At 42.1% G+C, this 27442-nt stretch overlaps 1 protein-coding gene across 1 annotated transcript in view; it reads left to right on the top strand.

Moving 5' to 3' along the window:
* PCLO (piccolo presynaptic cytomatrix protein) overlaps window positions 1-27442 on the top strand; it is a 351707-nt gene that overhangs the window by 237079 nt on the left and 87186 nt on the right. The window contains exon 14 of the mRNA XM_029615912.1: window positions 10981-11175. Coding sequence (XP_029471772.1) covers window positions 10981-11175 — 195 coding nt within the window. The remainder of the gene's footprint in view (window positions 1-10980; window positions 11176-27442) is intronic.

The raw sequence follows: 27442 nt of genomic DNA, 5'->3' as shown, positions 1-27442 counted from the left end.
GGTTTGGGTAAAGGAGGAAGCACTGTGGGCTGACTTAAAACAAATGATAGCACTTTCATTTGCACTGGTGTGGTCTACAGGCCTTCAAATCAGACGGATTTAGCTGAAAACATCCAAAAGACAGGAAAGAAAGGAGAAATGCTGCTCATTGGAGATTTTTTCCTAGATGTAGATTTGAGTATCTGTAAGAAGTAGAGGAATTGTGGATGCCCTTCAAGGTGTTCTCTTTAGACAAATGGTGATGAAACCAATAAGGAGAGGAGCAATATTGGACCTGCTGCTCACAAATGGAGAGAGAATATTTAATAGTTTATAGTTTATAGTTTATTAGAATTTTTATACCGCCGTATTGGCGTTAGCCTTCACAGCGGTTTACAAAATACAAATTAGAGATAATACAGTAAAACAATTCAATAAAAGATGACAGCTAAAATTAATTAAAAGCACATAGAAATATTATAGCTGTACAAGTAAAGATAAAAATTATAGATTGCTATTCCTCAGTGTGGTTTTCAAGGGTGAAATTAAGACAAATTAAGACAAAATAATAAAACATACATATTACACTCATAAAACATAAAAGTTAGTTAGTTCTGCCTTTAAAATTGGAATTTTGGAGAGTTTGTCTTAATACCTGTAGATAGTCTTGCGAAGTTTGATTATTTTCGGAATATGCACATTTAAAAAGCCAGGTTTTTAAGTCAGCCTTAAATTTTTTTTTATCAATTGTTAGTCTCAGATCTGTTGGTAACTCGTTCCACAGTTTGGATCCTGCAATAGACAATGCGCGCTCTCTCACTTAGCTCAATCTTGCCGAGCGAATTGTTGGTATAGATAACAAAGCCTTGTTTGCCGATCTCAGATTTTTTTGCGGTACGTGTAGTTTTAAGGATAAGTTCAACCATTCAGTTTGTTCTCCATATAATAGATTATGTACGATGCAGGCGGCCTTATATTTTATTCTGTAGCTGATGGGTAACCAATGGAGAGAGATCAACACTGGCGTAATGTGATCAAACTTCTTTTTTCCCGTCAGCACTCTAGCGGCCGCATGTCTGCATAGGTGCTCATCTAAGTGCCAGAGATCAGCAGACTATATGCTTTGATATAGCAGCCAGCATGGAGAGAAGACAAACAAAGATCAAAGTCCCCGATTTCAAAAATATAGACTTTACTAAAATGGGGAAATATTATGTGGAGTTGCTAGAAAACTAGATGAAAATTGGTGAATTGGAACAACAGTGGGCTAAATGAAAAAAAACTATTATAAAGGCAACAAATCTTTATGGAAAAAAGTAAATAAAAGTAAAAGGATAAGGAAACCAATCAGCATTCAAGAAGAATAAAGGAACAGAAAGATGAATATCTGGTGAGGCTGAAAGAGACATGGAAGTAAATCAGGAAAGCAAAAGCTTGAGTGGAAGAAAGGATCACCAAAGAGGTAAAGTGAGGTGACAAAACATTTTTCAGATCTATCAGAGAAAGGAGGAAGGCCAGGGGTAACATTGTAAGACTAAAAGTACTCCTGTGACGCCGTTCGTGAAAACGTCTACAGAAAAAATAAAATATTGCCTAGTCCCTCCCTCGCGGCGAAACTCGGGTCCATGTCAGGGGACCCCCTTTTTGAACTGTTGCATTGTATAACACTGTGGAGTTTGCGGTTTAAAATAATAACTCTTCTCATTCCAAATCGTGTGTGGACATTGAATTCTTCTGCACATTTGCCTGTTTGTTTTGATTGATTGCTTGCAGTAGCGCTCCTTTTTCGCTTCTAAGCCTAAAAGTAGACCAGGATCATTATGTGGAGCAAATACTTCAGTCAGGTGTTCACTTAAGAAGACCTTGGCCAGAACCGTTGCTGGTAGACAAGAGTATGGATGGGAATGGGGTAAATACAACCCCATTTACAACACCCAGCTTTCAGAGTACCTAGAGGATCACGATATTCTACACCCTTCACAATATGGTTTCCGCAAGGCTCGCAGTACGGAAACTCTACTTATTTCACTTACAGATCATATTATAATGGGTCTAGACAAAGGCTACTCCTTTTTATTAGTTCTACTTGACATCTCGGCGGCATTTGACACCGTCAACCATTCCATCCTTCTGGATCGCCTAACAGATATTGGTATCTCCGGATCAGCCCTCAGTTGGTTTAAATCCTTCCTCTGCAACAGATCTTTCAAAGTTAAAATCAATCATAAAGAATCACCTTTAACAAAATCCACCCTTGGCGTGCCACAAGGATCATCCCTATCTCCAACCCTTTTCAATATTTACCTCCTCCCCCTATGCCAATTACTGACCGACCTTAATTTAATTCATTATCTGTATGCTGATGACGTGCAGATTCTAATCCCCATTACAGAATCTATTTCTAAGGCGATCACCCATTGGAATAACTGCCTTATATCTATCAACAACCTCCTCAGTAGTTTAAACTTGGTCCTTAATACCTCGAAGACGGAGCTCCTCCTCATCTCCTCAAAAGATGAAAATACTCACCTATCATCCCCACTCAATGCACTCATCACCCACAAACATGTGAGAGATCTAGGGGTACTGCTGGATAATAGACTAAACCTAAAGAAAATGGTCAACACTACATCCAAAGACTGCTTTCATAGACTCCAGGTTTTGAAACGACTCAAACCACTTCTTTTCTTCCAAGACTTTAGGACAGTCCTCCAAGCACTACTATTTGCTAAGATAGATTACTGCAGTGCCCTTCTCCTCGACCTCCCCAAATCGACCACCAAACCACTGCAGATGATACAAAATGCGGCAGCGAGATTACTAACCAACACCATCCGCGGTGATCACATTTCACCCATCCTCAGAAAACTACATTGGTTACCAGTAAATTTTAGATTCCTCTACAAATCAATCACCATAATACACAAATCTATCCATCATCAACTCCATCTTGACATTGAAATCCCCTTCAAATTACACTCTTCCAACAGACCAATTAGAGAAATTCACAAAGGCACATTGAATTTCCCCCCCACCAAAGCCTCACGCCTTTCCTCTACAAAAGACAGAGCTTTTTCAATAGCAGGACCAGCTATATGGAACAACATTCCTTCAGGTCTCCGATTAGAACCTTGCCTAACCACTTTCAGAAAAAAACTCAAGACGTGGCTATTTCATCAAGCATTCGATGACCCCCCAGACAATCTCTAATCATATTTTAGTTCTCATGGACGTAGAGGATAGAGGTCCACTATCCTTTTTGAACGATGAACAATCACAGATTAAAGCATATTATGCTTTAACTTAAATTCCTTTTGTATTATGTTATAATTCCTTCTGCCTTCCTTTCTTCCAGCTTTAAGCTTCCCAAGTTTTTACTCCTTGTTAAATGTAACTTTGCCTTATTCTTCTCTTGTTAATTACTATTTTATTTATTGCCTCAGTTATACCCTTGTTCTATGTAAACCGATCCGATATGGTTATTACTATGAAGGTCGGTATAAAAAAAATGTTAAATAAATAAATAAATTTACTAAAGAGAGTATTTAGGTGGAACTAGCAAAATTGGAAGTGGACAAGCCAAGGGGCCTGATGAGATGCATCCCAGGATACTAACGGATCTTAGCGTGGTGCTGGTCAGTCCACTGAAATACTCATGCAATAGATCCTGGAAATGGGCGTGCTGCTACAAGATTGGAGAAGGGATGTGGTTGTCCCGCTTCACAAATGTGGGAGCAGAGAGGAAGTTGGAAACTACAGGCTGGTTAGCCTTACCTCGGTGGTGGGAAAAGTAATGGAAACATTGCTGAAGGAAAGGATAGTAAACGATCTACAATCCGATGGGTTACATGAAAAAAGGCAGCATGGTTTTACCACAGGAAGGTTGTGTCAAATGAATATGATTGATATTTTTGATTGGGCGATTATAGAATTATATCAAGGAAGAGCAAATGATTTGATTTATCCGGATTTCAGTACAGCATATGATACCGTCCCACATAGGAGATTCATGAACAAAATGAACAGCCTGGGAGTGGATCTTCGGGTGGTAAAATGGGTTACAAATTGGTAGACTAACAGACATAGGCTAGTAGTGGTAAAAGGAAGCTACTCTAAGGAGATAAGAGTGATAAGTGGAGTGCCTCAAGGATCGGTTATGGGATCAGTTCTGTTCAATATATTTGTGAGTGAAATAGTAGAATTGTTTGAAGGAAAGATTTGTCTTTTTGTGGACATTAAGAGCTGCAACAGAATAGAGAGACCTAAGAACATAAGAAATTGCCATACTGGGTCAGACCAAGGGTCCATCAAGCCCAGCATCCTGTTTGCAACAGAGGCCAATCCAGACTACAAGTACCTAGCAAGTACCCAAAAACTAAGTATATCCTGTTACGCGCCCTGCCCGCAGCCGTCCCATGCATGGGCCTGCTCACCTTCATGGTTCCACAGCGGGTCCCGGGACGACCTCCTCTTCGGTAGTTGCCAGCCCTGCCAGGCCACGGCGTCCTGCGACAGCGGTCGCCGGGCCTTCCACTGCACGCCAGGCCTCACGCTGAGGCTCGGCGTCCTCTGCCATGTTAGCCAAGCCCCTACACGCGTGCGCACGGACCGCCTGAACTCATGTAGGGCCAAGGGCGGGTCTTAACTCCGCGGCACGCCCTGATTGATCCCTCAATATAAGGAAGATCCTGTCTATGCTTCCCTGCCTTGGCAATCGGGTCGGTTTGTTCTAAGATTGCCTCTGCGTTTGTTCCTGCTCTTGCCTGTTCCTAGTCTCGTTCCAGGATCCCTCTGTTCCAGTTCTGTTCCTGACTTGTTCCTGCATCCTAGTTCCTGCGTCCTGCTTGTTCCTGTGTTCATCTGTCTGTCTACCCAGGTAGTACCCTCAGTCTGTCTTACTGGTATTGACCTCAGCTTGCTCCTGATCTGCCTGCCACCTGCCTCAAAGACCTCAGCTTGCTCCTGAACTGTCTGCCTGCCTGCTGCCTGCCTCAAAGACCTCAGCTTGTTCCTGACCTGCCTGCCTGTCTGCCACCTGCCTCAAAGACCTCAGCTTGCTCTTGTCCTGCCTGCTTGCTGCCTGCCTCAAGACCTCAGCCTGCCTTTGACCTCGTCTGACCTCCGGTACCTGACCCTTGCTTTACTGACCATTCCTCAGACTGACCTCTGGATCTTGACCTTTGCCTGCCTGACCTTGTCCCCAGATTCTGGCTCTGTTCCTCGCTTTGTCATTACCAACTCTGTTCTGGTTCTCCTTGTTCCAACCAGCCTTCAACTTTGAACCCGATCGTACTCCCCCTGTGTCCATGGGAATGTCGGACTTTCATTCTCTCAGGAGACCCTGCGAGGCCCACCTAAGTCCAAGCTGCCTGGGTCCCTATGGTCTCTTCCCGGGGGGGACCTCAGGCTTCCAGTGGTGAAGCTCTTCCCAGTCTCTGTCTCCTCCAGTGCTCGCCCCTTGGAGGCAGTTACCTCCTGTTCCCTTTCAGGAGGCATTCCTTCACTGTCCCAGGACAAGGGTCCACCCCCAAGCGCAACATATCCCATGCTATTGATGCTAGTAATAGCAGTGCATATTTTCTAAGTTGACTTGATTAATAGCAGGTAATGGACTTCTCCTCCAAGAACTTATCCAAACCTTTTTTAAACCCAGCTACACTAACTGCACTAACCACATCCCCTGGAAAAAAAATTCCAGAGCTTAATTGTGCGTTGAGTGAAAAAGAATTTTCTCTGATTAGTTTTAAATGTGCTACATGCTAACTTCATGGAGTGCCCCCTAGTCCTTCTATTATCCGAAAGAGTAAATAACTGATTCACATCTACCCGTTCTAGACCTCTCATGATTTTAAAGACCTCTATTATATCACCCCTCAGCCATCTCTTCTCCAAGCTGAACAGCCATAACAACTACAACTCTACTTAATGACCACATACTAACAATGTGTTTCAAGCTGCTACTATTGTCATTCTATATTAACTGTTTTTCTATTGTTATCCCGAAGTTCTAATGTTAATCGCTGTTATAGTTGCTTCTCTGATTTTTTTTTGTGAATGCAAATCCTTTTTTCCACATTTCCTCTTGCCGTTGAAGCTTGGAGTCTTAGAGCAATGTTGGAGTTGCATTAACCGTGTGTATGTTTATTGACTAAGGGTATTATTTCCAGGTAGTGGCCGTCATTCCCGCGAGCCACCTACTCTTCAGTCACGTCCTCTAGACTTTATGGATCCACAGTGTTTATCCCACACCCCTTTGAAGTCCTTCACAGTTCTGGTCTTCACCACTTCCTCCGGAAGGGCATTCCAGGCATCCACCACCCTCTCCGTGAAGAAATACTTCCTGACATTGGTTCTGAGTCTTCCTCCCTGGAGCTTCAAATCGTGACCCCTGGTTCTGCTGATTTTTTTTCTGACAGAAAAGGTTTGTCGTCTTTGGATCATTAAAACCTTTCAAGTATCTGAAAGTCTGTATTATATCACCTCTGCTTCTCCTTTCCTTCAGGGTGTACATATTTAGATTCTTCAATCTCTCCTCATAAGTCATTTGATGAAGACCATCCACCTTTTTAGTCGCCCTTCTCTGGACCGCCTCCATCTTGTCTCTATCTCTTTGGAGATACGGTCTCCAGAATTGAACACAGTACTCCAGGTGAGGCCTCACCAAGAACCTGTACAAGGGGATAATTACTTCCCTTTTCTTACTCGATATTCCTCTCTCTATGCAGCCCAGCATTCTTCTGGCTTTAGCTATCGCCTTATCATATTGTTTCGCCGACTTCAGATCATTAGACACTATCACCCCAAGGTCTTTCTCCTGCTCCGTGCACATCAGCCTTTCTCCCCCCATCGAATACAGTCCATTCGGATTTCCACTCCCCATATGCATGACTCTGCACTTCTTGGCATTGAATCTCAGCTGCCATATCTTCGACCACTCTTCCAGCTTCCTTAAATCCCGTCTCATTCTCTCCACTCCTGGCCTGTCCACTCTGTTGCAGATCTTAGTGTCGTCCGCAAAAAGACAAACTTTACCTTCTATCCCGTCCGCAATGTCGCTCACAAATATATTGAACAGGACCGGTTCCAACACCAATCCTTGTGGTACACCGCTTAAAACCGCTCTCTCTTCAGAGAGAGTTCCATTTACCATCACACATTGTCTTCTGTCCATCAACCAGTGTGCAATCCAGGCCACCACCTCAGCACTCACTCCTAAGCTTCTCATTTTATTCACCAGTCTCCTGTGCGGGACTGTATCAAAAGCTTTGCTGAAATCCAAGTAGATGACATTGAGTGCTCTTCCTTGATCCAATTCCATGGTTACCCAGTCAAAAAAGTCAATCAGATTTGTCTGACAGGATCTTCCCCTGGTGAATCCATGCTGCCTCTGGTCCAGCAATTCTCCCGACTGTAGATAGTTCACTATTCTCTCTTTCAACAGTGACTCCATTACTTTTCCCACCACCGAAGTGAGGCTAACTGGTCTGGAGTTACCAGCCTCTTCTCTGTTCCCACTCTTGTGAAGCGGGACCACCACCGCTCTTCTCCAATCACTCAGCACCACTCCCGTTTTCTAGGGATCTATTGAACAGGTCACACAGCGGACCTGCCAGCACATCTCTGAGCTCCCTCAGTATCCTGGATGAACTTCATCAGGCTCCATGGCTTTGTCCACTTTCAGTTTCTCCAGCTCTTCCCATACATTTTCTACTGTAAATGGAGTTACATATACTCCACTTCCCTCTAGTTTCTTGTTAACTAGCAATGGTCCTTCTCCAGGGTCCTCTTTAGTGAACACAGAACTGAAGTATTCGTTTAATATTTCTGCCATTTCTTCATCTCTCTCTACACATTGATCCTTTCCACCTTTCAATTTCACTATACCACTTTGAACTTTTCTCTTTTCATTGATGTATCTGAAAAATGTTTTGTCACCTCTCTTTACCTTCTTGGCAATCCTCTCTTCCGCTTGACTTTTTGCTTAGATTAATTTCTTCATCTCCCTCAGTTCTACCAGACATTCTTCTTTGTGCTCCTCCCTTTGGGATCTTTTATGTTTCTTTAACTCTGTTCTTTTAGCCTTTAATTTCTTATCCACCTCCTTTGAGAACCAGATAGGTTTCATTTTTCTTTTGCTTTTCTTTACTTTTCTAAAATATAGATTAGTTGCCTTGGTAATTGCTCCTTTTAGATTGGTCCACTGTTGATCCACATCTCTCTCGTTCTTCCAGCCTTTTAGTTCTTCCTCCAGGTACTTCCCCATTTCATCAAAGTCCGTGTTTTTGAACTGCAAAACTTAGGTCTTTGTGCTTCTTTTCTGTATCCTTTTTGTGATATTAAACCATACCGTTTGATGATCACTGGTGCTGAGTTGGGCACCCACCTGGACGTCTGAGACATTATCTCCATTAGTGAGCACTAAGTCGAGTATAGCTCCTTCTCTCGTGAGTTCCATTACCATTTGTTTGAACAAAGCTACTTGCAGGGCATCTACTATTTCTCTACTATTATTAGATTCTGCAGATGGGATTCTCCAGTCTACATCCGGCATATTAAATTCTCCAATGATCACCACTTCCCCCTTCTTACCTATCTTATGGATGTCTTCAACCAGATCTCTGTCCAGCTCTTCCTTTTGGTTTGGAGGCCTGTAAACCACTCCAATAAAAATGGATGTCCCATCTTTTTTTAGGTCGACCCATAGTGCTTCTTCATTGCCCTATCTTCCTTGCAGTTCAGATGCTTGGATATTGTTTCTGACATAAAGAGCCACTCCTCCCCCTTTCCTATCCTTTCTGTCCTTCCTTAACAAGTTATAGCCTGGTATTGCCATATCCCAGTCATGAGATTCCGTAAACCACGTTTATGTGACAGCAACAACATCTCCACCATTAGGGCTTGCAGATCTGGGATTTTATTGCCCAAACTAAGAGCATTTATGCTCATAGCTTTCCAGCTTTCTTCGTTTCGGTTACTGCTGTTCCTGGACTCCTTACAAATTTTAATTAATAGATCTGAAATTAATTTTTTAGTTCCTTCAGAACCCTGGGGCGTATACCATCTAGCCCAGGTGATTTACTACTCTTCAGATTGTCAGTCAGGCCTACCAGATCTTCTAGGTTCACCATGATTTGGTTCAGTTCATCTGAATCATTACCCATGAAAACCTTCTCCGGAATGAGTATCTCCCCAACATCCTCTTCAGTAAACACCGAAGCAAAGAAATCATTTAATCTTTCCATAATGGCCTTATCTTCCCTAAGAGCCCCTTTAACCCCTCAATCATCTAACAGTCCAACCAACTCCTTCACAGGTTTCTTGCTTCAGATATATTTTAAAAAGTTTTTACTGTGAGTTTTTGCCTCTCTGGCCAACTTCTTTTCAAATTCTTTCTTAGCCTGTCTTATCAATGTCTTACATATAACTTGCTAGTACTTATGTTTTATCCTATTTTCTTCTGTTGGAAGAAGTAATGAGAATAAAAAGTGATCTAAAAAAGCTTGAGGAGTGGTTGAAGGTTTTTCAGCCAGTATTCAATGTCAAGAAGTACAGAGTCATGCATTTGGGGTGCAGAAATCCAAAGGAGCTCTATGTGATGGGGGATGAAAGATTGATGTGCATGGACCAGGAAAGAGATCTCAGGGTAACAGTGTCTGTCTAATGATCTGAGAGTGGCAAAGTAATGTGACAAGGCCAGAAGGATGCTGGACTGCATAAAGAGAGAGGCATAACCAGCAGGAAAAGGAGGAGATAAATCCCCTGTACAGGTCCTTGGTGCAGCCTCACCTGGCGTACTGTGTTCAGTTCTGTAGATGGTATCTCAAAAGGGATAGAGAAAGGAGACCAAAATTTGTGAGGTGTGCACAGAAGACTTATGAATGAGACTGAAAGATTCAAATATATATACCCTGAAGGAAAGAAGGGAGAGGGGAAATTTGATACAGAGTTTTAAATACCTGAAGGATACTAATGATGCATGGGAATCAAGCCTTTTCCAATGATAATAAATCTGTAGAACTAGGGGACATAATATGAAGCTCCAAGTGGATAGACTCAGGAACAACACTAGGAAGTGTTTCATCATGGAAAGGGAGGTGGTGAAGACAACATTCATGAAATTCATGGGGTAACTGCAGAAGATGCCTAGTGGCTCAAAGATGGAAATGAAGAAAAGGGGTTACCTGCATGGCATGAGGGTAACCTGCCCGGAGAAGTAAATAAACTTACTGGGCAAACTGGATGGGCCACTTGGGTCTTTTTCTGCAGTAATTTACTATGTTACTATATTTATTGCTGTTTTGAACTAATTTTCTTGTTTTTCCATATAATCATGAGGAAGTCAGGAAAAATAGAAACATGAGAGGATCCTTTGTTGCAAAAAAGAGAAGTGAAAGGGTCTATGCATCCGGAATGACCTTGAGAAGACTAGACGGGTCTTATGGTCTTTATCTGCCATCATAGTCCGTGTATTTGTGTTAAAAAATCTAAGTATTTGCATAACGGTCTGAAAATATCTCATAGCCCTATCAGGGTGACAGTGTTGTGATGAAAACATATAATGATAGCCTTAAGGCCCCTATCAACAAAGGAAGCAGCTTGAGGGTGACAAATTAGTATTTATTAAGTACAGTTTGGAAATGAAATGTTTGGAACACAAAAGCCAACCCCAAAGACAATAGGAAAAAAATAAGCATTTGTCTTCAGATGTAGCCCAGGAAATAATGCCAATGCATCTGTTAGTTGTTATGCTGGAAAGGAAACCAGGTCGGTGGTTTAAAATTATAGTAATGATCACAAGTTATAGGTTAGTGACCCTCTGTTGTATTATAACTAATGGAGAGCATTGGCTTCACAGTGATGCAAAGCAGGATGATCTTGAAACAGCAAAATTCTCTGTTATCCCAATGTCAGACCAAGAAATGTTTAAATCTGATATTGTGAAGGATGAGGTAGGGACGTAGGAAAGCTAATATAATGTTCATTAAATCTTTTCTTTATCAGACATGCAGATACCTACCATTGAAAAATCTCATAGCAGTCCTGGGAGCTCCAAGTCCTCCTCAGAAGGTCACCTTCGCTCTCATGGACCTTCCCGTAGCCAAAGCAAAACCAGTGTCACTCAGACGCACCTGGAAGATGCTGGGGCAGCCATCGCAGCCGCCGAAGCCGCTGTCCAACAGCTTCGCCTTCAACCAAGTAAAAGACGCAAATAAATTCCTCAGCATGGCAGCTTAATGTTCACCTGTTGGCCTCTTCTCCTGCTGTCTCCTTCCTTCCTTCCTTCCGTTCCTTGCATTCACTTATTCCCATTCTCTGCTCATTCTGTTCAATGTCCTTCTTTGTATATAGAGAGATACAGGTACGCATCGGCTCTTTGGGAGTCGTGTTTATATTTATATAGCCTGCAGTGAAACTGGCTGTTTCTCCTTTATTGAGTTCTGTCGCTCACTTGTCTTGTCAATTTCACATTTATGGTCAATTTCTTCCAACCTGGTTTGTGCTATTCGAGTTGTCTTAGACTGATATCTTCTTTGTCATCACAGTGTTTGTAAATGTCTCAACCATGTAAAGAATTAGCACATGATATTATTTCCTGACATGATAAGTCAGCTAGAAGACATCACATCATTGTACAGCAAATCAGCATTGACAGCACAAGATATGCAGTCCCAAAAAAACATTGTAATCTGAAAGTCTTGTGTGTCAATTTTGCTGGTCATGAAAGACAATTATTTCTGTGGATCTTATTGTATTACCTATTTTAAATAATTGAAAAATTATTCCATTCTTCCAAATGTTTTTGAAGGCATGAAAACACTTCCATCTGGCCTTCTGTATTAGTTTATTTATCACGTAGCATGGAGTATTGTACTAAAGACATGGAAATGTGGGATCAAACAATGTGGAAGAGCCACAGTAACATTCACCCCCATTCCCCAGCGTACCAGCTCTTGTAAGAGAGACAAACTCCCAAGTTGTAATGAAAGAGAAAGCACACATCTAGTAATTACATCCAGTGATCACTGTAATAGATTTCATTATGCCTGATATTTCAGTTTTACCGAATTCATGGTAAAGTTTCCAAAATGCTCCAAGGTAACATTATTCAGGATCAGGATGAACTGGGATTTATTAGATTCACAAATTATATCAGGGCAGGTATGAAATTGGAATTTTATCATGAACCCTATTTTGGGGCACACTTCTTGTTCTGATCATTTTCATACTGGTCTGCACAGCTGGGTTGAGAACAGCTGCAGCGCATCTGACCAACATGTCCTGTCAGCTGCAGTCATCTGCTACAAACTGAGTCTTCCCATGATGTCACCAACTCAGCCATTTCCAGCTCAGGTTTTGAGATTCCCCCAGCCTTGAAATATCAGATTGCAAGCACTTGAGAGACAGTATCAGTCTTTGCAGTAAGCTCTACTTCCCACAAAAAATATCTTTTAACAACTGATGAAGTAAAAAAAACAAACAAACCCTGATTTTTCGGGCTGGAAAGGCTGGTGTAGACCTGTGTGGGAGTTAACAGAACAAGAAATAAGTAAGAGAAGATTTCAATTCAGTTATTCTCCCACCCAAGTGTACAGTGTGGGTGTTAGAAAAGCAGGACTGTAAGAGAGTGGGTTGATTACTGCCTTTTGTGTCTGCTCCAGAAGAATATTCGTCTCTTCAGGGATGTGAGATGGAACTGCATGTTTGCTGCCCATGATAGGAGCTGGGATGTCTCAGACTTCACCGAAGTCTCCCTGTGAATGTATAAGGCAACACATTCAATCTTGACTTGTTTGTGTGTCGGAAATGGTTTGACTTTTTGGAAAGCCTGAAATGACACTTTTTTTCCTAATAAATTCTTATGGAGAGATGTTCCCTGTTATGCCCTGGACGGGGTGATCCACAAGCATAGCTGCCCCCTCTTTCTGCTTTGCTTGTGAGTTGATGTATTTCCATGACGCAGGCACTAGAGGTTGTTCCCTTTTCTGAATGTATTTTGTCTACTCACTAAAGTAATGCTTCAGCCACCCAAGGAGGCATTTGAATTAGTTTAAATCCGTCCTCAGAAATGGCCACTCTCTAATGAAGTTGAAATGACATTTTTCCAGTCAGACCCTGAGTCTTTAGACATTGCCTTGCTAGATGCATTCTGACTAAGACTGTAAGTTTGCTGAATGAGAAAAGCTTTGGTTCTCTTCTTGTTTTTGCAATACTAGATTCAATTTGAATTAAATCTTGTACTGATACGAGTGAGTTTTTATCCAATTTTATTAACCACCCATGTGCTAGTAGGAAATTGAGAGCTTTATCGCTGTGAATTGTAACTTGAACAAAAGAATCTGCTTTGGGTAAAATGTCATCTAGCTGTGGAAAACCAACAAACATATTCTCTTAGGGCCTGAATTACTTGTTTTTTTCATGGACACAGAATGGGACAAATGATTCTTAAATCCCTTAGCTTAGCAATCTGTGTAACAAATACCGTTGGTAGTTCTCTTGGAAATGAAGAAAGACGGAATGGCATTGAAGTGTATCGGTAATGTTGATTGTTTACTGCAGGGCTTAAATATTTCCAGAGATATTTGACTGTGGAAGTGTGAAGAAATGCTACTTGTAGATTTGTTGCAGTAGGACATGACCTGGTTTGATTTCCTAAATTATGGACCTAAGAGATTCCATTCAAACATTTTTCATGATGACAAATGTGTTTAATTTCTTTGGGCTCAATTTTCAAAGCCTTTTATATACATAACACCACGGTTATATGCACATACATTGTTGTCTTAAAATAGCACAGGATTCAGTTCATATTAAAGTAACCCTCTTTTGCACTGTTGGATAAAATATTTATGATCCAAACTAACAAAAAATAACCTCCCAGCCTAATCACAGCTGTGGAAGGACCTGGCTATTATACATCTCCATCAAGCAACTTTTAGTTTCCCTTTTTCTCAGAGGAAAAAGAAATGATATGCAACCCTTCATCTTATATTTATTAGAGATAAAATTCTACATGACTATGGAACAGTTGATCTATTCCTTCAATCTGCCCTTAGCCTTACTTTTTTTTTCCTCAGCACAGCTTGGGCCATGCCTCGGAAGTCAGTTTGTCTTGCCTGTGGGCTTTTTTACTCCCGTTTTTCGCTGCAGGGTCTTTGCCCTGCTTGCCTGCCGGGTGGGGAAGGTCCCTCCTCGGCTGAGAGGACAAATTTAATCCGGGGATCGACTCCCCCAGGCTTGACCAGGCCGTTTTTGAGCCCCCAGGGCTTATAGAAACATAGAAATGATGGCAGAAGAAGACCAAACGGCCCATCCAGTCTGCCCAGCAAGCTTCACACTTATCTGTTACTCTTGGCCCCCATCAGCAACCCCCTGGTTCCAGTTTCCCTACACCCCCACCATTGATGTAGAGAGCAGCGCTGGAGCTGCATCCAAGTGAAGCATCCAGCTCAATTGGTCAGGGGTAGCAATACTTCACTTCTTTATTTATTTATTTATTTATTTATATTTCTTGAATGCTGTTCTTTTATTTTGTCAGCCACCTCCTTTGAGAACCAGATAGGTCTCATTTTTCTCTTGCTTTTCTTTACTTTTCTAACATATAGATTAGTTGCCTTGGTAATTGCTCTTTTTAGTTTAGGCCACTGTTGTTCCACATCTCTCTCGTTCTCCCAGCCTTCTAGTTCTTCCTCCAGGTACTTCCCCATTTCATCAAAGTCTATGTTTTTGAACTGCAAAACCCGAGTCTTCATGCTACTTCTCTGTATCCTATTTGTGATATGAAACCATACTGTATGATGATGATCACTGGTGCTGAGGTGGGCACCCACCTGGACATTAGAGACGTTATCTCCATTAGTGAGAACTAAGTCGAGTATAGCTCCTTCTCTCGTGGGTTCCATTACCATTTGTTTGAACAGAGCCCCTTGCAGGGCATCCACTATCTCTCTACTACTGTTAGATTCTGCAGAAGGGATTCTCCAGTCTACATCCGGCAGATTAAAATTTCCAACAATCACCACTTCTCCCTTCTTTCCCATCTTTTGTATGTCTTCAACTAGAGCTTTGTCAAGCTCTTCCATTTGATTTGGAGGCCTGTAAACCACTCCAATAGAAACGGAAGTCCCATCATCTTTTTTTAGGACAGCCCATAGTGCTTCTTCTTTGCTCCATCTTCCAAGCAGCTCAGATGCTTGGATATTGTTTCTGACATAAAGAGCAACTCCTCCCCCTTTCCTGTTCCCTCTGTCCTTCCTTAATAAGTTATAGCCCAGTATTGCCGTATCCCAATCATGAGATTCATCTTTAATATCTTCTAATATCATGAGATTCATCTCTAATATCATGAGATTCATCTCTAATATCTTTCATTAACCAGGCATGTAACCAATCAGTGCTTCACTCCTTGATGACAAGCATTCTTATATCACATCATTATTCTTATTGATGTGTAATTGGTCCAATCACAGACCTAATTTAGGGTCTGCTGCCAATCATTTATTGTCCCATTGTAACCAAGAATGAATACTGAAACAACATCCATTTTTCATACATACTAGGTGTCATTAATTATATCATGCTAGGCATCAGTTGCAAAGTTTGATGCAACATTGCACAATCAATCCTTCAAGTCAGCACATAGTCCAGTCCATATTTTGACAATAAGATGTCCAAACAAAATCTAACAGTACATTCACTACTTGAAATAACAGCAACTCAGAATACAACATGCTTGCTGAGCTCTACAAAAATCTAAAATAATATACTTTACTTTTTTATAAGTACTCACTGTGCTTTCCATATAGTCAATCCATTAAATATAGAGACATTTTAGAACTCAGAAAAAGGTATTTTTTAATCAAATCCCATAGTACTTTTATGCGAACTGGCATGAGATGTTCCTGGGGCAGAGTTTGGACTTGTGTACATATATTTTTATACGTGTAGGTTTAACAGCACAAGTGATGTCCTCAGTAGGGCAAGTGTAACTTTGAGCAGGTAGGTATGTACACAAACACTGGCACTCATGAAAATTACGGGTAAAGTCCGTGTGCAAAATGTACCCGCAGACTCTACTCCCTCATGTACATTTCTAAAATTACCTGCCTTAGCTCTAGAAATGGACAGAATCCTCCTGATTTCTTTGTGACAATACAAAAGTTTCAGTATGTTCCTAGGAACAATTCCTCATTGGGTACTGTATAATTGCTTTGATTTGCAAAAGGATTTGAGCTGATTTGAGCTTTGCTAGACTTTTGAGCTTCCAGGTACAGGATGAAAAGTCCTGCTTGTCTTCCTGGTCTGTGCAGGAGCTAATGCTTGCCATCCTTTTATCCAGACAAGCCTGGGTCTGCTAGAACATAAGAAGATAAGAAATTGCCATACTGGGTCAAACCAAGGGTCCATCAAACCCAGCATCCTGTTTACAACAGTAGCCAATCCAAGCTACAAGTACCTGGCAAGTACCCAATCACTTTGCTACTGATGCCAGTAATATCAGTGGCTATTCCTTAAGTTAGCTTGATTAATAGCAGTTAATGGACTTCTCCTCCAAGAAATTATCCAAACTTTTTTTAAACCCAGCTCCACTAACTGCATTAACCACATCCTCTGGCAACAAATTCTAGAGTTGAACTGTGTTTTGAGTGAAAAATAATTTTCTCTCTGATTAGTTTTAAATGTTCTACTTGCTATCTTAATGGAATGCCCCCCTAGTCCTTCTTTTATCCGAAAGAGTAAATAACTGATTCACATTTACCCATTCTAGACCTCTCATGATTTCAAAGATTTCTATTATATCCCCCTTCAGCCATCTCTTCTCCAAGCTGAACAGCCCTAACCTCTTCAGTCTTTCCTCATAGGGGAGCTGTTCCATCCCCTTTATCATTTGGTTGCCCTTCTCTGTATCTTCTCCATCGCAACTATATCTTTATTGAGATGCAGCAACCAGAACTGTACACAGTATTCAAGGTGCGGTCTCACCATGGAGCGATACAGAGGCATTATGACATTTTCTGTTTTATTCACCATTCCCTTCCTAATAATTCCTAACATTCTGTTTGCTTTTTTGACTGCTGCAGCACACTGAGCCGACGATTTCAATGTGTTATCCACGATGACGCCTAGATCTTTTTCCTAGGTGGTAGCTCCTAATATGGAACCTAACATCATGTAACTATAAAAATGGTGCCGGCCATCCAGTGCTCCTACCATGTGACAGGGGCCGGCCAATGGCACGGATACCCTGTCACATGGTAAGGGCAAAGGGCCATCGGCGCCATTTTTATTAGTGGCAGCCGATGGCCCGAGTGCAAGAGAACGCTCCCGGGACCCCTGCTGGACCACCAGGTAATTTTAAAACGTTTTTGGGGGGGGTCGGGAGGGTGGTAGAGGCTAAGGGAGTGGTTTTAAAGGGTCAGGATGAGTTTTTAGGTTGTGTCCTAACTCCCGTTAGTGTGCACTAACCCGATTAAAGATTTTTTCACTATAAATCAGTGGAATTTCTATTGTATCGCACTCTTTAACGATTAATGATGATTTAAAAAATATCGGACAATATTTTAAATCGTCAAAAAACGATTCACATCCCTAACTGACACTTCAAAGGAGTATTGGAGCAAAGCAAGCAGGGAAGTCAGTGGGATCTCACCTCAGTGGTGGTGTTTGGTAAACCCCGCTGGTACATGAATCCACTGAGATCCTCTGCCTCTTCTACAAAAACCACCACTTAAGAATAACTTCCCCTTTATCAGCTCCACTTACTCCGAGCCTAACTATTGAGACCTGTCACTTATAGTTCCCCATGCCACGCTCTAACCACTAGCAATAAGGCCTGTCACTTTCAGCAATGGACGGCTGGCGCCATTTTAGAAAATGACGCGGGCCATCCATTGCTCCTTCCATGTGACAGGGGCCAACCACTGGCACTGGTAGGCCCTGTCACATGGTAAGGGCAAAGGGCCACCGGCACAATTTTGTTTACTGGCTGCTGACGGCCCGAGAGCGGGTGATCGCTCCTGGGACCCTTGCTGGACCACCATGGATTTTAGGCAAGTTTGGGGGGGTGTCCAGAGGGTGGGAGGGTTGTAAATAACTAAACTTTAAGGGTTGGATGGGTTTGTTTTTTAAATAAAGGTGCCCCTCCCGCACTAACCCAAATAACGAATTTTCCCCGAAGTTCAGGGAAAATCCGTTTCAGGATTCGGGTCCTGCGACCCCTGTCGAATTGGACTTATTCTTTGAAATATTCCAATCCGGCAAAAGCGATTGCACATCCCTACTAGCTGTGATGTGTGTGACACAAACCTATCGTACTGGACTGATGGATCATCCTGGTGCAGCCATACTTAGTCAGGAAAAGCCATCCCCCTCTCTCTGCTGCAGTGGAATGACTGGCATCTCCCGTGCCGCTCATCTTACACCTTCAGATCCCTGTGCCGCTCAGCCGTGCTGCCACGCGCAGATTTCACAGCTTTATACTCATAACTTCCTCCTGCCTGTATCTTCCTGGCACACTCCCGCTCTTACACTTTGCACGCTTCTTGCCAATCTGGGCTGCTGCTGTGCACCTCTCCCATGCATCTGAATTCTTTTTCTTGATACCACTCTTTCTGATTCTTTGTCCCTTTATCTGTCCCTTGGGATTTTTTGTGCTACATTGTCTGCTTCATTCCCCCTTCATGGTGCCTTAGGGTCCTGATGCCACTTTTAGTGCCACTTTTAGTGCCACTTTGCCTCTCGTGCTGCCATCAGCTGCTCATGGCCCCATAGCTGGGCGGGCGTCCTCTTTCTGAACCTTGAGGTGCTCTTCCTCCTCTCACTGCTTCTTTGCATCACTCACATTGCATTAGAGACCTCCTGCCAATCCTGTAAGCCTCGTTTCCCCTTTGCAGAGCCTTCTGCTACTTTATGCCACTTTCTCAATGTCACTTGGCCATTTTCTAAAGTACTGTGCGACTCTTCCCCCCTTTTGATGATTTCTTCTCCCAAATTTCATTAAAATTGATTTAAAAAATTCACTATTCTAGAGCCTATTCTATACTGTAATACTTTCTGCCATATGTTTTAATGAAAAATGAATGAAATGAATAAACAAAATGGGTTTTTTTTCGCTTTGAAACTAAGGAAACAAATATGGGTCCGAACAAAATGAATGGCCGAAGTGAAATGAATGTTTTTGGCCTGTACATCCCCACCCGTGCTGTTCTGCATCTGCTCTTACAACATGATAGCTGGAATCTCCTATCAGTGTCGCTGATAAATTAAACTTCACTGCAATTTGTGCTGAGGACTATGAACTAGGAGAACAGATTTTGAGTCCATCTAACGTTGCTCTGCAACGTATGCAGATGATAATGCAGACTGGATAAGAAGAATTGGATTATCTCGTGTTTTCTCCACAGGAATAAATTTATTTTGTGATCAATGGAATCTTTTAAACTAGGAGTTTCCACGGAGATGTTTGCACAGGTTGACAATAGCTGAAATGGCACAGAAACAATTCAATCAGTTTGGTGTCATTTTGAAGTTTAATAGATTTAGAAAGAGCTTTTGTAATGTACCCTTTGTGGCCCGGACAGTACTTTTCAATTTGTGATCATTTCCACAACTGCAGGATGAATAGTGGGAAGTCTGCCTGCATTGAGCTGTGCAGTAGAGGTTGCCTTTTACTATCAGATTTTAAGTTTAGACTTAGTGCAAGGAAACTGCACCATCAGTAAATCTGTCTATTGATTTATTGATCATGCTGTTTCATTACTGTTTCAGAGAAATTTGAATTTTCTAAGGAGGAGCCAGGCAGTGCGTGTTGGTCCTGAGCAGGGATGGCTATAGAGTCCTCTAACATGAAAAGGTCAGACCTTTGTCTGTTTGGTAATATATTTTATTTTTGTAGAGAGCTAATAATTTTATTTTTGTCCATGCAGTAAGTTGAGGGTATAGCTATATTTGGGGATGAATATCCAGGAAAGTTGTGCAACTACCCCACTAACTCCAGCTCCTACGTGACCAGCAGCATTTGCTCAGTCAGAGGCATCTGTTTGAAGATTTAGTTTTTCAGAGAGACTAAACCAGCTTCAGACCGCTGCATTATTGCCTAGCACTCATGACACTTACTCTTTCTGGAGGTATTTTAGTGCTTTTCAGGCATGAGCATTCAAATATGTCTAGGCATTCAGGAATTTTAGACGTGTCCTTGGTAAAAGGGAAAAGCTGCTCCTGTTCCCACAGTTATCCTGAATTACTACTCCTGGTTTCTGCTCAGCAGCTCCGTCTCCGTCTCCAGCCTTCCCTGAGGCTGAATCTGCACTCTCAGCCTCAGAGAAGGCTTGGTTTGTCTCTTCTTTTGTAAATTCTATGAAGCCAGTGTGGCAGACACACTCATGTTCCTTAGATCAATGAATAAATGCTGAACAGAAACAGTCCAGGTAGTGACATCATTGGGCGGCCTGCAGATTACACCCTCTGATGTCCATATTCAGTCACTGGCCGGATTGCAAAGTTAGCCGGATAAACGTATCTGGCCAGTTTTGGAGGAATACTCAGTGGTGCTGCTGTCTTATTGATAGCCGGATAACTTTATCCGGCTAACTTTAGGACTGCTCTATGTCATGACCAGAGTTCACTGGATATGTTAACCCGCTGACTCTGAATATCAGCGTTAGGTGTTACATATCCAGCCAGCGGCGGATTCCCGAGGAAGACCGGCCCGGGGATTCGCCGCCCAGGCCGGCCCAGGACGCATCACGTGGTCTGCCGAGCGCGGCTCCGTCACGGCCGCGCTCGGCAGACCATGTGCTGGAGCGACCGGCCCACCGGGGATGCACGATCCCCCGATAGGCCAATCCGCCCCTGTATCCAGCTAACCCAACTCCTCCTAGACATGCCTCTGGAATGCCTCTACAATATCTGGCTATATTTTACCTGAATAATGAGATATATGTGGCTACATTTTAGCCGGATAAGTGCTCAAACTATTCAGACGTCAGCCTTTAGTTTGGCTACACGCCTCTGAATATGGACTTCTGTGCAGCTATCCACAACCCATGGTGCACAATAACATTTCTGTTTACACATCGGCCCTGCATTCTGTTTCTGGTTGACATTTTCAACACTGAGCCAACCAGAAATTAAGTCTCAGTGTATTTATCCTCAAGATTTGTTGGTGTATATCAACTAAATTTGAAAAATGAAACCTGTTAAACTTCACTGAAAAGAAACAGCCAGTTTTGCAATCTTTCCTGCTGTGCATGTGGCATCTCTCTGGCGGGGCAAACAATCCTTACATTCCCAGAAGAGTTTTGTTTGCATGAATTAGCTTTAAGCTGGCTCCGTGTGAAGGACACAGTACGTACTCTGGGTTTCCATTTCACCCACACTGCCGCAGCAGCAGCAGCAGGTCAGTCTAATCATGCCAGGAAGCAGCACAGACACAGCATAGCAGGAGCCCTCCCGATTCAGAGAACTGAGTCTGACAAGCTGCCCTCACCGGCCACAGAGAGCCAAGACCCAAGTCAGCTTACTCTCAGGAAGGTGATGTCTGATGGACCCGTCAAGCTGGAAGGAGGTGAGCAGCAAACTCCCTTCCCTCTTAAGACAAATAACAAACACCTCTTCCTATATCCACCATGGCACTTTCTGCTTTGACTTCACATGCTTAACAGTTTTTATATTATATCGTATTTGTTTGCACTGTGTTTGTAAGTCAAATTACAGCAGTAACGCTGAGACCGTTGTTTCCCTGGGTAGAGCTGGTATTCTGTTAAACATTTGGGGTCAATTGTTAAAAATTCAGTTGAGATCTGCGCTTGTAAAATAAGGTGTTACAGGTGTGGTTTGCCAACTAGGCTTAAATGAATTTTTAGCTGCTTAAAGCTATGCCTGTAAGTCCTACATAAATATGAAATCAGTTACCCTCAGACTTTATGTGCTTACTTTTGCATTGAAAATTAACCCACTAAAACAATCCACAAGAACTTACACCTGCTAATTTGTGCAGGTAGTTTTTACACTTTTAAAAATACAAAAGTACATGGGGTGAATTTTCAAAACATTACGTGCCTAAAAATGAGCAGTTGTACACATAAATAGCATCTGATTGTGCGTATGTTGCGGAATAGAGATGTGCATGTTTTATGTGCGGGTTATAAAATACTAGCATAGATCTGATCATATACGCATGTGTATGTGCCGCCACACACATTTGTTAGAAAGTTATCCTAAATGTGTGTAAATACTAGTCCCTCCCTATCCCAGTCCCTAGAAATGCGTCTTCCTCGTGCATGTAAAGTTGCATACATTCAGATCCTACATACATAAGTTCACCAGTTGGACCAATTTTGTAAAGGTCATTTCCACAATTAAAGTATTGTGCAGGGTCTAAAAATTTTGGTTTGTTAATTCGTTTTGTAAGCCACAGTCATTTGTCAGGTTTGTCTGAAACAAAAAAATATTCAATTTTTGGTTCATTCATTTTTTCGTTTTACATTCAAGTCATATGGGAAGTCCTCATTGACTTTAATGCAAAAGAGAAAACAGACAGAGATGCTAAGCCAAAGGCCAAGCCCAGCACCAGGGCCCAGCCTGAGGCCGGGTTCTATCATCGACTCCTGGGCCTGGGACCAGCACTAGATCCAACATTGACACCTGGCATTGGGCCTGGGTTTAGGCCTAGTCCCAACACAGAACCTGGCCTGAGGCCAGGTTCTGTCTCCAAGGTGCAGGCCTAGGCCATTTATCAAAGCCAGGTTCAGTTCAAGGCCAGGTCTCGTTGCCAAGGCCTGGGTCTGGGCCTAGGCCTAGGCTTGATGCCGGGGCCCAGCTAACGCCGGGAAACAGACCTGTGATGTAGGCCTGGAAGCCCAACAGCAAGCCCTCTAGCAAATTGTTTCTTGACTTGACAATTAAAAATGATGTTTTCTACCAGCAGGGTGTGCCGCAATGACATTACTATGATGTCTTCCTCCAGAATGGATGGTTCCATTTTGTTACAAGGTCATTTGGCTTAGGCCCTTGCCCAGGCCTCAGTGATAGGACCTGGCCTCTGCCAGGCACTGGTGTCAGACCCTGATCTAGGCCTGTCCTTGGTGACCAAAACCTAGCCTTGTTTATGTGACCCAGCCATGACCTTGACTGTGACCAGGCCGGAGGACATTTTGCTTTTAATGCACAAATACAAAAATGCACAAACATTTTCAGGCATTTTTGTCTGAGGTTAGTCTTCAATTCATATCATTTCTACATCATTTGTTGTGTTTTGCCTGTTCGTTCAGAATGAATGCATGTGCCTACTGTTTTACCCATATAAATTACTCTCAATGGGCCTACATTTGGCCATTTAAAAAAATAGACATTCTGGGGTTTATTTATTTAAACATTTGTATATACTACTTATAATAGTGTTTCATGGATGTGTTATTCATTTATGAACATACATTTTATTTCCAAAAAATATGCTCATAACCAGCCGATAACTTGCAAAACCTGTGCAGTTCTTTGGAAACAATAGCATTATATGTGTACATTTGACTGTAGCAACCCAGTATTCAAACATAGGGGGTCATTTTTCAAATCGTGATGGGCCATTATCGAAATCTGGAAATTCAAATTAGGAAAAGAGGAAGAGTCTAGGCGGGGTTTAGGCAGGGTAAAGGAAATTTAGGGGCCTGTAACACTGCGGGCAATAATGTATTGCACATTAGCACTCTCATTAGTGCCGGAAATATCTACAGCTATTTCATTGGTGCTATGGGGGCGATAATGTGAACGTGGCCACAACCACGGCGGGCAAAAACGTACCGCTGAGATGCGACTGCCTGCTCACTATCACCCCCGCCCTTTTTTTTCCCCACAGGCTAAATGATAAATCTAGGCCATAATTTATGTAGATTCCTTGTGTTTGAATATTGGTTTGTTTTATGCATACTTCAAAGAATTATAAAGCAGTTTCTGGGGAACTGGGGGAATTCATAATCTTTTTTCAAAGTTATTTTACTTGTGAAAATCTGTTTTATTTATTTATTTTTATTTATTTATATGCTTTTGAACTATACCGACATTCATAGGACATATCATGCCGGTTTACAATCAACATTGAAGTACTGAGCAAGAAAGTTACAAAAAACAGGGAGGGGAAGAGGGAGCAGGAATGAAAGGAGGAGAAGAAGGGGGCAAGGAGATAGCAGGCACGCAATAAGCGGGAAGGATAGAGTTAGTCATCAGTAAAGGGAGAGAGAAAAAATAGGAACTGTTTTAACAACTGAGATATGATAACAATTTACATATTTACACAATCGACATTTCCATGGGGTGCAAGACAAAGTTAGCAGTTGAAGGGGTGGCAGAAGATGGGTTTAGGTCTGATTGGATTCAGGGTAGGCTTGCAAGAAGAGCCAAGTTTTGATGCCTTTTTTGAATTTAGGTAAAGAGGGCTCAAGTCGAAGAGACTTGGGGAGGGAGTTCCATAGGGAGGGGCCAGCGATGGTAAAAGCTCTGTCTCTAGTAGTGGAGAGGTGTGCGATTCTGAGGGGAGGGACGTGTAGAGTGCCTATCATGGTGTTTCTGGAAGGGTGATTTGAAGTGCGGAAACGAGGTGTTTCCTTGAGCCATTCGGGGTTGTTTTTGTAAAGAATGTTATGGAGTATTGTGAGGGTTTTGTATTTTATCCGGAAAGGGATGGGGAGCCAATGCAGATCTTTTAAGATTGGGGAGATGTGATCTCTCTTACGAGTGTCTGTGATGATTCGAGCCATGGAGTTCTGCAGGATTTGAAGTGGTTTAATTGAAGAATAGGGGAGGCCGAGGAGAAGGGAGTTGCAGTAGTCGAGTTTTGATAGGATAGTGGACTGCAAGACCAGGCGAAAGTCTTGAGCGTAGAGCAGGGGTTTGAGTTTTTTGAGTATGTGGAGTTTGTAGAAGCCGACTTTTAATAGGGATTTGATGTGAGGTTGGAAATTAAGGTGTCTATCTATTATAACACCTAGATCTCTTACGGATGGTAGGAGGGGGAGGGTTGTGGAGGGTGTTTTGGGAGTGATCTGTGAGATGAGCTTATAAATCAAAAGAGTTTTCATGGATCAGTTTTGAGCTGTGAAAACATTTAGAAAGGCAGTTGGTTTTCAAAGGCTATAAATTATGAATGCAGTAGACAATCTTCCGTTACACTGAAATGTGCAGATAAAATAATTGATTATCTCTTCCCCAGCATGCCTCCGAGATCCATTCTAAATGACTCCATCTCCAAATGCCAGAGCTGATGCTGGATGAGCTTGGGGCAAACAAAGTGAATGACCAATATTAGATGTGTAAGGAAACAATAGGCCACAAAACTGGAAAAGAATACGCTTCTGGTTTAGCCTGTGCCTGAACTCGAGTATTAATGGGCTCTAAATTTAGCAGCCACTCACTTCTACTTTGAATATTGCCCTGGGAAAGTGCCCACAAACTTTTGAATCCGCTTTTTTGGTGAATACTTTATCCAACAAAAACTGCATACCTAGATTTGGAAATGCAAAGCTGAGCGCTTCGTTTTCTGTACTGAGCTAGCACTGCCCTGGGAATGGAGCCAGCCAAATGCTTCCACCCCATACAGGATGGACCTTTCAGACTATTTACATGGGCAAAATGCTTTTCACCAATTTGAAAAATGCCTTCTCCTATCACACTGGTATCCTAAGGATGTATGAACGTCTTTAAAAGAAGTTTGTGCAACAATTTGATAAACCTGGAACAATTTCTGTTTGAAAGCAGAATCCCTGAAAATGTCTTGTTGGATTTGTACAAAATCTGCTGTGGCTTTCTCAACTCAGCAGTTCTGCATTAAACTTCCACTAGGCTTAGGAGAAAAACTGACAGATTTTTCCACTGGATCTTAGGGGAATCCATGTTTTGTTGAACTCAAACTTGACTGAAAACCTTTTGGTTCAGGTTTAACATAGAATATTTAACACACTCCTGTTTTGCTCTATGAGTAGTTCTATCTTTCTCAGCATACACTTGTCCTTCACATTCCTCCTGTGCTGGTCTACCACCTTACTTTTCTAAGGACTCCCTAATGACAAATGATTACAGTGAAGGGAAGAGGAGAACCTAAGGGATCCATTTTGAGCTGCCAGTCAGCTAGCAAAATTAGTTGGAATCTAGAGGTGATCATATGTGATGATCTTAAAATGGCCAAACAGATGGATACAGCAATTCAAAAGCCAGAATGATGCTGGGCTGCATAGGTAGAGGAATATGCAGCAGCAAAAAAAAAAAAGGTGATATTGCCCCTGTATAAGTCTTTGGTGAGACCTCATGTGTGGAATACTGTGTATGCTTCTGGACACCATACCGTCAAAAGGATATAAACAGGATGGAGTCAGTCCAGAGAGTGGCTATTAAAATGGTCAGTGGTCTTCACTGAAAAATATAAATATATATGGAGAGACTTAAAGATGTTAACATGAATGCCCTAGAGGAAAGGTCAGATAGGGGAGATATGATAGACATTTAAATACCGCCATGGTTTCCATGCACAGGAGGTGATTCTATTTCAATGGAAAGGAGGGTCTGGAACAAGGGAGTCATGAGATAGGATGAAAGATGGGGTAGATCAAGAGGAATCTAAAAAAATATTTCTTTATAGAAAGGGTAGTGAATGCATGGAACAACCTCCCTGCGGAGGTGGTGCAGACAAGGACAATATCTGAATTCAAGCACAGGGGATCTGAGTGAATTGAAGCGATTGTAGAGCTAGGCCATCACGTTTCTATTTTTCTGTTCAGGTCATATCAGTGAAAGGCATGGGGATTTGAAAGTGAAATCCCTGTGCTTGTTTTCTGGGCTCATTTAGCCCAGCTAGTTTTCCCATGGGGAAAAGTATGTGCACTATCAACAATATGCCCCAGACAATACTGCAGAAGGTGAGGGATCAGCCCTCACAGAAGACATCAAGTAGGAACTATGAAATATGTTAGGAGTCAGTCGCTTCCAATAAAAGCTCATGAGAGACTTCTTAGGGAATTAAAAAGTTATGGAATAGGGGGCAGTGTCCTATTGTGGATTGCCTATTGGTTAAAAGATAGAAAACAGAGAGTAGGGCTAAATGGTAAATTTTCCCAAGGGAGAAAGGTGAATAATGACTGTCCAGGGATCTGTTCTAGGACCTCTGTTTTTTAAATATATTTAGAAATGACTTGGAAATGGGAACAAGTGAGGTGATCAAATTTGCAGAGGACACTAAATTATTCAAAGTTGTTATCACAAGAGGATTGTGAGAAATTGCAAGAGGACCTTGCAAAACTTGGACACTGAGCAAGCAAATGGAAAATGAAATTTAAAGTCGACAAGTGCAAAGTGATACACTTAGGGAAGAGTAACCCAAATTATAGCTACACAATGCAAGATTCCACATTAGGAGTCACCATTAAAGAAAAGGATCTAGGTGTCATCGTTGAAAATACGTTGAAATATTCTGCTCAATGTGAGG

Source organism: Rhinatrema bivittatum, chromosome 9 (genome assembly GCF_901001135.1).
Source record: "Rhinatrema bivittatum chromosome 9, aRhiBiv1.1, whole genome shotgun sequence".
In the NCBI taxonomy this organism is placed as follows: Eukaryota; Metazoa; Chordata; class Amphibia; order Gymnophiona; family Rhinatrematidae; genus Rhinatrema; species Rhinatrema bivittatum.
This window is presented reverse-complemented; position numbering and strand designations above follow the sequence as displayed.